The following is a 13,946-nucleotide window of genomic DNA, read 5'->3' as shown; positions in this document are numbered from 1 at the left end:
TGGACTATACATCTTTCAAAGATGTTTTAAGTACCTAACTTATTTAATTCCACATAAATTCCATGGAACAGACATAAAAACGGACTGTTATCTTCATATATGAATTCAACAAGTATTTAGTTAGCACCTGCTAGGCACTGGACTAAGGTGAAGATGATATGACACGGAACAAAATGGTCAAATATTCCTGCCCTTTTAGGGCTGACATTTTTATAGGAGAGACAAAACATTAAACATGATAAAGAAAAAATGTGTATTAAAAGATGACAAAATACTGTGGAGAAGTACCAGGGTAAAGGTGTTAAAAGTGAAGAGGAGAGGCTGGCACTGTGGCTCTCTTGGTTAATCCTCCGCCTGTGGCACTAGCATCCCATATGGACGCCAGGTTCTAGTCCCGGTTGCTCCTCTTCCAGTCCAGCTCTCTGCTGTGCCCCTGGAGGGCAGTGGAGGATAGCCCAAGTGCTTGGGCTCCTGCACCCGCATGGGAGACCAGGAGGAAGCACTTGTCTCCTGGCTTCAGATTGGCGTAACTCTGGCCATAGCAGCCATTTGGGGGGTGAACCAACGGAAGGAAGACCTTTCTCTCTGTCACACTCTCTCACTGTCTAACTCTGTCAAATAAATTTTTAAAAAAAGTGACGAGGAGATATTTCTTCAAACAGGTTGGTCAGAGTAGAAGTGTCATTTGAACATAGAGTGAAGGAGGGAACCACACAGGTATTTGGAGGAGGAGTTTTACAGAGAGAAGAAATGGCAAAAATGAAATGACCTTGATATAGGAACAGCTTGGCCTGTCAAGGAGACCAAGGAGGATGGGATGGCTGGAACAAAATAAATGGTAGGGACACTAGGACAATAGGCTATAGAGGGGTAACAGCCCTGTGGTAGACTACAGTAAGGGTTTTGAATTTATTCTGAGTGTTATGAGAAACCATTGGAAAAATTAAGCAGGAGGATGGCATGACTTAATACATTTCACATGATAAATCTCATTCTGGTTGCATTGAAGGATATAAGGTACAGGGGGTCAAATGTTAGGAGGCTACTAATATAATCCAGTTAAGAGACAAAGAGGGCTCTGACCAGGATGCCCACAGTGGAGGGAAAGAGCATTGGTCAGGTTCTCAATAGATTTGAAGTTAAGGCTCACAGGATTTTATGATAGATTGGAAGTGAAAGTGTGGAGTGTGGAGTAGAAACAAAAAGATTCAGGGATGATGGTCATGACAGATATTGCTGCTAACAATACCATTGCTTTGGTACTTATTCTGTGCTAAGCTTTGTTCTAAGTAATTTGCATGGATTAACTCATTAAATCCTCACAATAAATCTTAAATCCTCTAAGTTAAAAACTTAAATCCACTAAGTTCCATAAGCTGTACTTCACAAATGACAATAATAAGGCCTGGGTAAGAGAAGTGATTTGCATAAGGTTCCAACACTAGAACCCAGGACTTTTGATTCCTAAGCCTGTGGATTTTCCCTTGTGCCAATATACCTGCAACTATCCATACTTACTGAGGCTTGGCAAGTCTGTGGAACAGGATGAACTCACACTGTTTTGCCCAGCTGCAGCTGAGACTGACCATGCTTCTTCATGTTGGAGTTGTGTCACTCTTTTCAGTTGTGTCTTGGTAATGCTTCCTTTGTACATTGCCGAAGTTCCCAAACTTCAAATAACAGGCCTTTGAAGTTCTGGCTGACAAATACGGCATGTCATAGCACTGAGTCAGCTTGTGAGAAAGTCCAGGATTTTCAGAATGCCTGTCATTCTCCCCAGGAAATTACCAGGACTAGGGGATCTAGTCACTGTAAACATCTAACTACTCAGTCCTAAGCCCGAGAATTGGCTATCAGAGTCTCCTGAATTCTATTGCTCTTGCTGGAATATTTTCACGTGTGTCTAATTGGGCTCAAACCAATATTCAGGAAGGATACTGGCACATCTTTAGAGATGGGAGCTTAGAATCAGATGTGTGGTGTATGATCTCACATGGCCAGCGTCCTCCTTGCTGCACCCCCTAAAGGCTACACATTCTAGACCTTTATATTTGCTCTCCTTCCCATGGCTGGTCCCTCTAAAGATCTTCGTATCCTGGCCACCCCTTCTTTATTACCCAAATGATCATGTGCCACATTTTCATTAAATCTGCTCATCCAGTGCATGCCTAACTGGTGCTTGATTATTCTGATAAAACATATTTCTACTAATTCCTTTTAGAGGCATTAGGAGTTAAACTCCATTGGACACAAAATTTTTTTCTTATTTTGAGGCCAAAACCATCAGAGATTTCATTGGTGATAAAGTGGGCTACCTTGAGGTGAAAGAATGTTAGGAGTTTGTCATCACTAGAGGTATTGGAACTAAGGTTAAGATTCCGCAGAAGGAATTTGAGAATTCTATCAGTGCTTGGATTGTGGGAATCAACAACTTATAGCCAATGTAGCCAATTATTTCAGGATGTATAAACTAAGAATGTGCTTCCATTTTTAAAGGGTTTGAAAATAAGTATAATATTTTAACAGAGACTTGAAAAGCCTAACATTTTTATGTGGCCCTTTATAGAAGCCTTTTACCTTTTCCTGAAACACAAGAGGCTACCTGCTTGTCAACTTCCCTGTGCTGGGGACAGGGAAGACCATGTGGGCTGTTCCTAGGAGAGGATTTTGCAGCCCACATGGGGTCAGACAAGGGATATTATGCAAAGCAATCAGAAACACAGAGCATGCAGGTATGAAGACCAGTTTGGCTTGTTGGCTCTAAAAGGTAGGATTGACACTCTAGTCAGGTGAGGCAACAAGGAGTCAGAAAATGGCAACTAAAGGAACACATTTCTCATGATTCCAAGGCTCAACAAAGACAAGAGTTTCAGATGCCAGCTGGGCCTGGTGCAGAAGGTATGTTAGTTTTCTTGGGTTATCATAATACAGTCCTACAGACTGGGTGGCTTAAAACATGAGTATATTTTCTCATAGTTCTGGAGGCTAGAAGCCCAAGATAAGGTATTGGTTGAGTAGTTCTCCTTTCTGCTTGGTTTGCAGATGTCTGCCTTTTCATTTTCTTCACATCGCATTTTCTCTGTGTGTACATATCCCCTATGTCTCTCTGTATGTCCCAATTTCCTCTTCTTAAAAGGACACCAGTCAGATTGGATAAAGGCCCACCCTGATGACCTCATTTTAGCTCAGTCATCTCTTAAAATGCCCTGTCTCCAAATATGGTCATGTTATCATGTGCTAGAGGTTAGGGCTTAAACATACAAATTTGAATGATACACAACTCAGTCCATAAAGAGGGGGCCTGGATATAACTTACTTTAAGTCAGTGTGGCTCTCAGGGCACTCAGTTGAGTTGAGTACTTCAGAACGGGGCCAGGCATGCCCTATAGAGGCCAGAGTACAAGTAGAAAGAACCTCTAGTGGTAGTTAGAAAACAGCCAATGGATAGGACAGAAGAGCCATGCTAAAGAACTTGATTTGAAACTTTTCCCCTCTCACTTAACTGAGGCACATTCTATTTCTGATCTCAGGGTTCAAGAGCCTGGGGGACAGGTCCTGCGATGTTGCTGTTTATCAAACCCCTTTCTTTATCTTGTTTACTCATTGCTTTTCCATAAGAACCTCCCCTCCCCTGTATGGACTTTCTAACAATTTTAACCATAGTCGTGGTTATCACCTTTTCAAAATGGTGGAAAACATTTCTCTTTTGGGGAAGGTGTTCAAAATGAACAATTGCTCCCCACACTTATTCATGATCTGCTTTTTGCTCACTTCAATGACATTAGCCATGATGGACAGTGTTCTACCAAATGTGTGAATGCTGGAGGTGCTATGATACAATGTGGAGAAAGGTATCATTGATGTGAGAACTGGAGTCACACCTGGATCCAGCTCGCCTACTGTCTCCTATATATTTTGATGGCTTGCTTTGACAAAGTTCTTTCTCATAACATATCTTAATTATTCTTAACAACACCAACAAGAGAGAAGGATTACTACTCCTGTCTTACAGATAAGGAACCTGAGACCTAGAAACTTAAATAACTAAAAGCCACAAAAAACAGTGATAGTGTTGAGATTCAATATCCAAGTTCTTTTTTCTTTCTCATTATTTTTCAGTTATTGCACCACATTTTTTCTTGCTGTGAGAATGTAGGAAAAAGGAAAGAATAAGCCTTAGTGGGATAAGGATTTAAGGTCCATTCATTTTGTCCACCTATGGAAGAAATGCAGTATATTTAAGCTTATGTTTGTTCCAGGACCCTTCCCATGGAATGCAAGGAGTTTAATACAGCCATACACCATTTCAGAACTCATTTCCTAGAAAACATTTTAAAATTCAGTGAGGCAATGAAATATAATGGAAAAAATAAAACCTAGATTGAGAACTTAAGACTTTCAAGTTTTGATACTTCCGGAAGTTTACTGGGCAAAGCCCTTTACCTTCTGAGCCTTGGTGTCCTCACTTAGCAAGTCGAAACAGTAGAGCTGGAAAGGAACTCAGAAATCACTTAATTCAGTTTTCCTCATACCTTTAAGTGTTTATCGTCAAAAACTCCAAAGCCCACCTATTGGTAGAATGAGCTTTTTGGGGGAGATGAAAATTGAAGAGAAGAGCTGCAGTGGAGGAGAGAGACAAAGTCTTGACTTGTGTTTTTGGATCCTAGTTAGGTTTCAGATGCTCCTCAAGCCCACAGTTGTGTTCCAGTGCCAGTCCTCTCATGGGCACCAAACTATTTGCAAGAGCTTCCGCTTCAGAACTATGGTTAGAGGGCTGGGGTAAGGTTGCTTCTTCACTGTCACATCAAGGCCTGACCTACATGCTTTTGTGTGTGTTGCATTCTCAGAGGATTGGCTGCCATGATATGGACCTGGGGCAGTGAGCCTGCAGGGAGTCGGGCCCGCATCTTGGAGCACCCCTGTGCTGATAACCCGGTTGTCACTTGCAATCAGCTCACCATTTTCCACACAGAAGCTGGTGACACTGGCTACTTTACGTGTAGCTATAAGGACGTTGATGACACTGAGGATCCTAATGGCAAGACCAGTGTGTACGTGTATGTCAAAGGTGAGTGGGTATTCTTGCCTTTAGGCTGAAGGATTTTGCCTTCTTGCTGGATATCTAGATACCTAAAACCCTTGGTAACCTTGGAACAGGTTACAGTGACTTTCTGTGAAGAGGATAAAGAGAAGGAAGAAGATGATAGGCAAGAACATATCTTTTTTTCTGACTTCTGTTCATGACATCCCAGTTGTGACTGAACAGCCCCATTCTTTACAAAGGTGAATTTTTTTTAAATCACTGACTTTAAAAACAAGAAAAACCATGTGAATTTGGTCCAAGAGATTCCAAACAATACTTCTAATGAAAGAAAATGTGTATGCAATACTTACTATTTGCCAGGCAATGCTCTAAGTGCTTTATCTGTATTAATTCATTTAATACTCACAGTAATCCTATGAGGTATACATTAGTATTATCATCATTTTGTATATGAGGAAACTGAAGCATACTGAGGTTAAATGATTTCCCAAGATCATGCAGTAAATGACAGGGCTGGGAATTAAATCCATGCAGTGTGGCTCCAGGGTTTGTGTTCACATTCATTACTGTGCTGACATTTACGCACTACTTAGATGTGTTATCCACTGTTCCAAGTGCTTCATTTATTTTAGCCTCATTTAATCTTCATAACGGTCCTGAAATTTCAGTGCTATTAAGATACTCATTTTACAAATGGAAAACCTGAGGCACAGAGAGATTAAGCAATTTGCCTCAGGTCATAACACTATGAAGTGGTGGAGCCATGATCTCAATCAAGGCAACGTGGTACCAGACGCTTGGCTTTTAATCAAATACTGCCAAGTACATGTGGCCTCAAACTCTGGTGGAGCTAGCAAGACCTTGTAGCTCAACTTTCTCATTTTACAGATTGGCTGAGTTCCCACTCTGTCAACTAGAGATTTCTCCTTTCCATTTCAGTAACACCAAACTGGCAATATGAGGTCTCACTTTGTTTTCCTTGGCAGTTGTTTCCTCCTGGAGTAACTATGGTCCTTATTCCTTAGCCAGTCTTGCTTGGAAACAAACAGTTGACAGAGCTGTATTAAAAGGAAAGTGTTGGGAAGAGATATATGCCCTTGACAAGCTACAGAGGAGCTTGACTTGCTCTTCCTCTACCTCTAGATGAAGAGGAAGGGCTCTTAGCCTCCGGGTCTCCACTTCAGTACCTCTGTGACCTGTGGTTCTTTGTCCTGGATGGTTGCTCCTTTGGGATTCCAATTTCTGCTTTGAGATAACAGTGGGCACTTCTCAGGAACCTTCAGTACTCCTAAACACCAGTCCTTGTGCTGAGTTATGTTCTGCCTTCCTAATAGATTAACTGGCAGTACTAATCTCCATCAACACCAAGCTTGGCCAAGTATAAATCTTGAATTCTCGTTGATTGTTTATTGTTTACAGCCCTTGTTTTTACTGTTGTGGAACCTTGTTCTGTTCTTCATAATATTTGTTGTTGAACTCTACTTAGTGTTAATATTTGTTGTTGAACTCTACTTAGTGTAGGGTTAATTTTATGAGTATAAAGTAAACTGAAAACAGATCTTTGTAAAAATTAAGAGTTGGAATTAAGAGAGGGAGGAGGAAGAAGTGTGGGGAGCGTGGGTTGGAGGGAGGGTAGGGTGGAAAGTATCACTAAGTTCCTAAATCATATATTCAATTTGTGTACCTTAAATAAAATTTAAAAAAAAGAGTTGAATTCTGATCCACAGTCCTCGATGAATTTTCAGAAATATAGGCTAAGTAGGTCTAAGGAATCATAAAGGAGATTAGGGTGAGATGGGAGTTGACTTAGGCTAGTAGACTTGTGTTCTAGTTCTGAATCCACTGCTCCTTACCTAAGAGACCTGTGCATGTGACTTAAATTCTTCAGCCTTCATTTTCTTATCAATAAAATTCAAAAATTTCATAAGAATTTTTTATAGAGAATGTGTATTGTATATAATGCTTTTCAGTCCAAAGCCTGTCACGTCATGGTCACAACACAAGCCGTACAAAAGTGTTTTATAACCTGTAGATTGTCCTCCAATTGCAAATATGGGCTACTGTCATTGTATTATACCTGTTAGAACAACTTCATCTGCTCTAAAATGAATCACAGAGGATGAGGGGGTATCATAATCAGAGAAGGGTAATGGTGAATTGAATAGATGTAGTCATCAAGAAAGTTTATGAGCAGGGGAAAGATCAGTCTGCTAGGAGACTAGGGGTTTGGCAGGTAAAAAGACTAGGACTTGGATGTTGGAGTCAAATTAAGAGTGTGGGATAGAATGCCAGAGTGAGGAGTCTGGCTTCATCCTGTGCTCTCCAAACATTAACTCTCACTTAAGGCTGGGATGAATTTTGAACCTTTTTCTATTGACCTGTGCTATTCATCCAGACTTGGGAGTGAGAATAAAGAGCCTGATATTTGACTCAGGCTAGAAAAGGGCTGGAACTTATTAGAGGTGCTGAGCTTTCTGATACTCCTTTTGATGGTGCTTTCTGGAGAATAGAAATGGATGGAAGGGAAGATCTCCCAAGGAGAACCCTTGAGAAAGGCAACTGGGTCTGCTAAAGTGTATTTCATGAAGGATTTCTATAGGATAAACTAGGATCTAGACTCTATATAAGGATGAGTTTTTCCCAAACAAGCCTGTTCAAATATGGAAAAAGGCTTTTGCTCAAAGGTAGTGAAGTAAAAGAGACTGGAACAATCACATGGCAGGAAGGACTATTATATATCAGATAAAAAGGGTGGTAGATGATTTTAAGGTCTTGCCCTATGTTAAGAATGTATTAGGGGTAGATATCATGGTGCAGTGGGTTGAGCTGCCATTTGGCATGCCTGCATCTCATGTTAAGACTCTGGTTCAAGAGTTGGCTACTCTGCTGCCTATCCAACTTCCTGCTAATACACTTCGGAAGGCAGTAGATGATTGTGCAAGTGCTTGGATTCCTGTTACTCTTGGAGGAGAACCAGATGGAGTTTTTGGCTCCAGGTTTCAGCCTAGCCCAGCCCTAGCTATTATGGGCATTTAAAAAAAATATTTATTTATTTATTTGAAAGTCAATGTTACAGAGAGACAGAGGCAGAGAGGTAGGGAGAGAGAGGTCTTCCATCCACTGGTTCGCTCCCCAATGGCTGCAATTACTGGATCTGCGCCTATCTGAGCTTGTTCCTGGTCTCTGACACGGGTGCAGGGGCCCAGGGATTTGGGCCATCTTCTGCTTTTCCAGGACATAGCAGAGAGCTGGATAGGAAGTGAAGCATCCAGGACTCAAACTGGTGCTCATATGGTTGCCAGCACTGCAAGTAACAACTTTACCTGCTACACCACAGAACTGTCCTTATTGTGGGTATTTGGGGAGTGTATGGAAGATTCGTTCTCTCTCTCTCTCTTTACTTTTTCAATTAAAAATAAATGAGTCTTTTAAAGAAAGAATGCATGCATGAATCTTTGCATATAAAGATCAGTACTGCATAGTGTCACATGTTTGTGGAATCTAGAATAGTCAAACTTACAGGGGTGGAGAGTAGAATGGAAGTTGCCAGTGGCTGAGAGTTCAGTCAAAGCATTCAAACTTTTAGCTATACATGATAAATGAATTCTTAGGATCTTATGTACAGCATGGTGATATAGTTGACAATACTGTACTATATACTTAAGTACTTGAGATTTACTAAAAGGATAGATGCAAAATGTTCTTACCAGAAAAAAAGAAAGAAGGAAGGAAAGAAATAGGGGAAGGATGGGGCAAAGGAAGGAATAAAGGAAAGCAGCAAGAAATATGGGATCAAAGAAAGAAAAAATGGTGACTGTGTGAGGTGATGGATATGTTCTTTTACAAGTTTATTTTCTATATTTATAGGCAGATCTTGGCTAAAAAGCCCATGAGAGTATTTTAGGCATGGAAAGACTTTGGAAAAAAATGACCTAAATGAAAGACTTCTGTGAGTGAGAGCCCAGCAGAAAGAATGGGCCATCAAAGAAGGAGGTACCTTTCTCTGAAGGGAGGAGAGAACTTCCACTTTGACTATGGCCTTGTCTAAGTAAGATTGGAGTTGGTGAACTTAAGAGGCTTCCATAGCCTTGGCAACTCATGACAAGAGCCTAGGGGGATTACTGATGCCACAAACAAGAGTGTCAATTGTTAAATCAACAACAGGAGTCACTGTGCACTTACTCCCCATGTAGGATCTCTGTCCTTAATGTGTTGTACTATGTGAATTGACGGTAAAACTACTACTCAAACAGTACTTTATACTTTGTGTTTCTGTGTGGGTGCAAACTGTTGAAATCTTTACTTAATATATGCTAAACTGATCTTCTGTATATAAAGATAATTGAAAATGAATCTTGATGTGAATGGAATGGGAGAGGGAGCGGGAGATGGGAGGGTTGCAGGTGGGAGGGAGATTACGGAGGGAAAAAGCCACTGTAATCCAAAAGCTGTACTTTGGAAATTTATATTTATTAAATAAAAGTTTAAAAAAGCAGATCTACAGAGAGTGAGAGGGGAAGACACACATACACACACACACAGACTCCATCTGCTGATTCACTCCGCAAATGACCACAATGTCAGTGGTTGGGCCAGTGTAAAAGCAGGAGCCAGGAGCTAATCAGAGTCTCCCATATGGGTGCAGGGTCCCAAGGACTTGGGCTGTCTTCCACTGCTTTCCCAAGGGCATTAGCAGGGAGCTGTATTGAAAGTAGAGCATCTGGGACATGAACCTGTACCCATATGGGTTGCAGGCATTGCAGGTGGTAGCTTAATCCATTACGCCACAACACTGGCCCAAAGTGATGGATATGTTAATAGGCTTGATGTTGGTGATCATTTCTGTGTATGCATATTTCAAACATCAAGTGGTATGCTTTAAGTATTCAATTTCTAATGGTTAATTTTACCTCAGTAAAGCTGAATTTTTTAAATAGTATTTAAATCTGTGATTTGAATGTCTGCTAGGTCTGAAATGGTGGTAAGGGATTCCTTGGTGAGGGAACAATATAAACAAAGATGTAAAAACCAGGAGGCCTACTTGGGACAGAGTGAGTGGATGAGAATAGCTTATCTGGAGGATGTGGGGAAAGGTTTGGGAGGAGGAGTATTAAGGACAGCTTCCCTTGCGGACAATACACCCCAGACTGTCCTCTGAGAGATTATCAACTAATGCTAAAATGCATTCCATAATCATACTTTGTCTCTGACAAAAGGGGCTTTGTTCTGTGGGAATATCATTAGTCCATGGAGTAATAAATGAAAAATAATATAGCCATAATATAGCCTCTTTCATTTGGAGAGGCTCTTCCAACTAAGTACCCATCTCCCAGCTAGGCATTTCTACTTTCCTCAAGCACTCAGCTAACCTTACTAGATTACACATCCCATAGAATAATAATGTTTCCCCTGCTCTTGTGAGGAAGGGTCTGGATGTTGAGGATGGGATAGAAAGGTGTAGAGCTATACATAACAGCTGTTTGGTAGCTATATCAGCCTCCCTCAACAACTTTGGGACCTGAGGCTGGAAATAATGCCAATATTTACTGCAAATATGTTACCTGTGTTTGGAATGGGCCCAGTGTCTGAAGACAGCATAAATTACTTTACTAAGCAGATTTTTAAAGGGGTACAAACCATGAAACTAAGTTGTTTCCTGATTGATTACTGTTCCAAGGGACTTCATATGTTGCATGTATGCATGTGCATGTGTACATAGGCACTGATGCTTTCATTCAATAGGCAAGTTTTATATTCCTTTCCTAAAATTCGTACTTTCACTTATTTACAGAAAAAATATCCATCTACCTTCAATGCTTTCTTTTGATGAGCTCAACACTTTTGCCTAATGTAGTCATTGATGCAGAAGGACAACAGAATGACATTGAAAAAGCACTCAACTATGAGTGAAGGGACTAGATTTTTACATTTTTCCATTGACTCTCTGCCATACCATTTTGCCATGGGCAAGTATCTTCCCTCCTTTTGGCCTCTGTAATCTCAACAATAAAATATGAGCATCTAAACTTATTTGGGATGAGCGTGACCTTGGGGTGGATAGAAGATCCAAACTTCATTAGTTTTGTAGACACTGCCAACTTTACTTTGAAAGTATATCCTAAATCTGATGTCTTCTTCTCATGCTCATTACTACTACTCGGTTCTGAGCCACCATAATGTCTCCCTGGACGATGCAACAGTTTACTAGCTATTTCTGTACCTACTCCAATATATTTTACTTTCAACACAGCAACCAGAGTCATTTGTTGTTGAAATTTTTTTTGTAAAATACACATAGCCAAATTCACCATCTTAACTATTTTAACTGTATGGTTAAATATTGTTAAGTATACTCATACTGTTGAACTAGCGTACATGTTGGAAGAGGTAAATCTTAAATCTTACCATATCCACTTTCTTGTTCAGAAGTACTCAACATCTCAAAATAAAAGCCAAAGAATTTGCAGAGACCTGACAGCATATAGGTCTTCATCACACTTCTGACCTCATTCATCTGCTACTAATCTCATCCTCATTCCCATTGCTCCAACCACTGGTATCTTTGCCTTTCCTCAAATACACCCAGCTGCTGTACTGGACTGCTCAGTCTGCCTAGAATGCCTTTACCAAAGAGAGCACCAAAATTCACTCCCTGATTGCCATCAACTCTTTGTTCAATACCTGCTTCTCAGTGAGGTTTTCTGGCTCACCCTATTTAGAATTGAAGCTCTATAGTCCCTAATTACTTCCCCTGCTTTATTTATCTAAATAGTGCAATATCCCACCGTCTAGCATTCTATATGTATTATTTAGCTTTTGTCTGTCTCCCTTGTCATTTTGTGATTTCCACAGAGATGATTTTTGCTTATCTTATTCAATGTTTTATCCTTAGCACCTAGAGAACTTCTTCAGTATTGAAAGAGTAGACACCTGAGGCCAAACTCACAACTGTTTTGGGTGTGTTTGGCAGTGTTAGATTAGTCTCTTTAAGTGTGTATATAGTGTAAGGGTAGGTGGAGTATGGAAAGGGAAAGAGAGATTACATTAGTTAAGAGAGATGTAATCTCTCTTTCTGTGAACTGGAAAGACTAATTTTTGGGAAGTAGGGCTGTGAATCCAAGGGTTTAGAGAAGTACCCTCCAACAGAAACATGCTAGCAATAAATGCAGATTTTATGAGGGCACTTAAAATTTGTGTAAAATGGAATTAAAAGTATGTGTAAGCTTTTTTATTTATTTTTTTATTTGACAGGTAGAGTTATAGACTGTGAGAAAGACAGAGAGAAAGATCTTCCTTCCGTTGGTTCATTCCCCCCCCCAAAATGGCTGCTATGGCTGGCTCTGCGCCGGCCTGAAGCCAGGAGCCAGGTGCTTCTTCCTGGTCTCCCATATGGGTGCAGGGGCCCAAGCACTTGGGCCATCCTCCACTGCCCTCCTGGGCCACAGCAGAGATCTAGACTGGGAGAGGAGCAACTGGGACTAGAACTCAGTGCCCATATGTGATGCCGCTGCTGCAGGTGGAGGATTAACCAAGTGAGCCACGGTGCCGACCCCCGTGTAAGCTTTCTGAAGATCTGTCATTGCATGGATTTCAAATTTTTTTCCACCAAAAGAAGTTTATCTTTTAATTCCTTTTTCACAAAGTTTTCATGTACTCTGTGTGTGTGTGTGTGTGTGTGTGTGTGTGGTGTGTGTACCATACTTTATCCTTTCATCCATCAACTGACACTACTTAGGCTGTTTCCATATCTTGGCTATTGTGTATAATGCTACTGCAGTGAACATGGGAGTGCAGATACCTCTCTTCAAGGTACTAATTTCATTTGTTTTGAGTATAGACCCAGAAGGGGGATTGTTGTATGATATGATTGTTCATTTTTAAATTTTTGAGGCATCTTCATACTCTTTTTCATGATAGAATTATCAGTTACAGTGTATATAGGCTCGATTTTCTTCACATCACCATCAACACTTGTCTCTTGACTTTTTGGTAATGTTCTGGCGGGTGTGAGATGACATCTCATTGTTGTTATGATTTATCTTTCTCTAATTATTAGAGATGTTAAGCATATCTTCATATGCCTATCTTTTTATTCAGAAATGCCTATTCAGATACTTTATTCATTTTAAATAGTTTTTGTTTTTGTTATTCTTGTTGATATTGGGTTGTGTAAATTTCTTATATTTTTTGGGTATTAACTTTTCAGATATATGATTTGCAAATGTTTTCTCCATAGCAATCTATGTATCAATCCATAGGTTTCTTTTGTATTTTGTTGATTGTTTCAATTTTGGTACAGAAACTTTTTAGTTTATGTAGTTTAACTTGTTTAATTTTGCTTTTGTTGCCTGAGCTTGTGGTGTCTTTCCTAGAATAATTGTCAGAGCCAGTGTCAAAGAGCATTTCTGTTTTCTTAAAGGAGTTTTGTGGTTTTTAGATCTTCTGTTTAAGACTTTATTCTCCTATTCTATGTTTAGTTAATTTTTGTGTATGGTGTAAGATAAGGGTCCAATTTCCTTATTTTTCATGTTAATATCTAGCTGTCCCAACACTACTTATTACAGAGATTATCCTTTCTCTATTGCGTATTCTTGGCACTTTTGGGTAGAATTAGTTGACTATAAGTGTTTGTGTTTATTCTGGGCCCTCTATTCTGTTCCATTGGTCTATGTGTTTATTTCTATTTCAGTATAATTCCATTTTTATTACTATGGTTTATTAATATGATTTGAAATCTGAATATATGATGTCTCCAACTTTGTTCTTTGTTCTCAAGTACATATTGGATATTTAATACCTTTTGTTGGTTCCACATAAATTTTAGAATTGCTTTTTTATGTTTTAGTGAAAATAACATAAGGATTTTGACAGGGATTACATACCATTCTATGATCATAGGGTA

The 13,946-nt window shown here is 39.9% G+C and overlaps 1 protein-coding gene across 10 annotated transcripts in view; it reads left to right on the top strand.

The window, feature by feature from the left end:
• LOC100358984 (vascular endothelial growth factor receptor kdr-like) overlaps positions 1 to 13,946 on the top strand; it is a 299,906-nt gene that overhangs the window by 69,566 nt on the left and 216,394 nt on the right. For all 10 annotated transcript variants that reach the window (XM_051827734.3, XM_089323750.1, XM_089323749.1 and 7 more), the window contains one exon: positions 4,848 to 5,068. In XM_051827734.3, coding sequence (XP_051683694.3) covers positions 4,848 to 5,068 — 221 coding nt within the window. The remainder of the gene's footprint in view (positions 1 to 4,847; positions 5,069 to 13,946) is intronic.

This window comes from Oryctolagus cuniculus, chromosome X (genome assembly GCF_051225735.1).
Source record: "Oryctolagus cuniculus isolate XC-2025 breed Fujian yellow rabbit chromosome X, ASM5122573v1, whole genome shotgun sequence".
Lineage (NCBI taxonomy): Eukaryota > Metazoa > Chordata > Mammalia > Lagomorpha > Leporidae > Oryctolagus > Oryctolagus cuniculus.
This window is presented reverse-complemented; position numbering and strand designations above follow the sequence as displayed.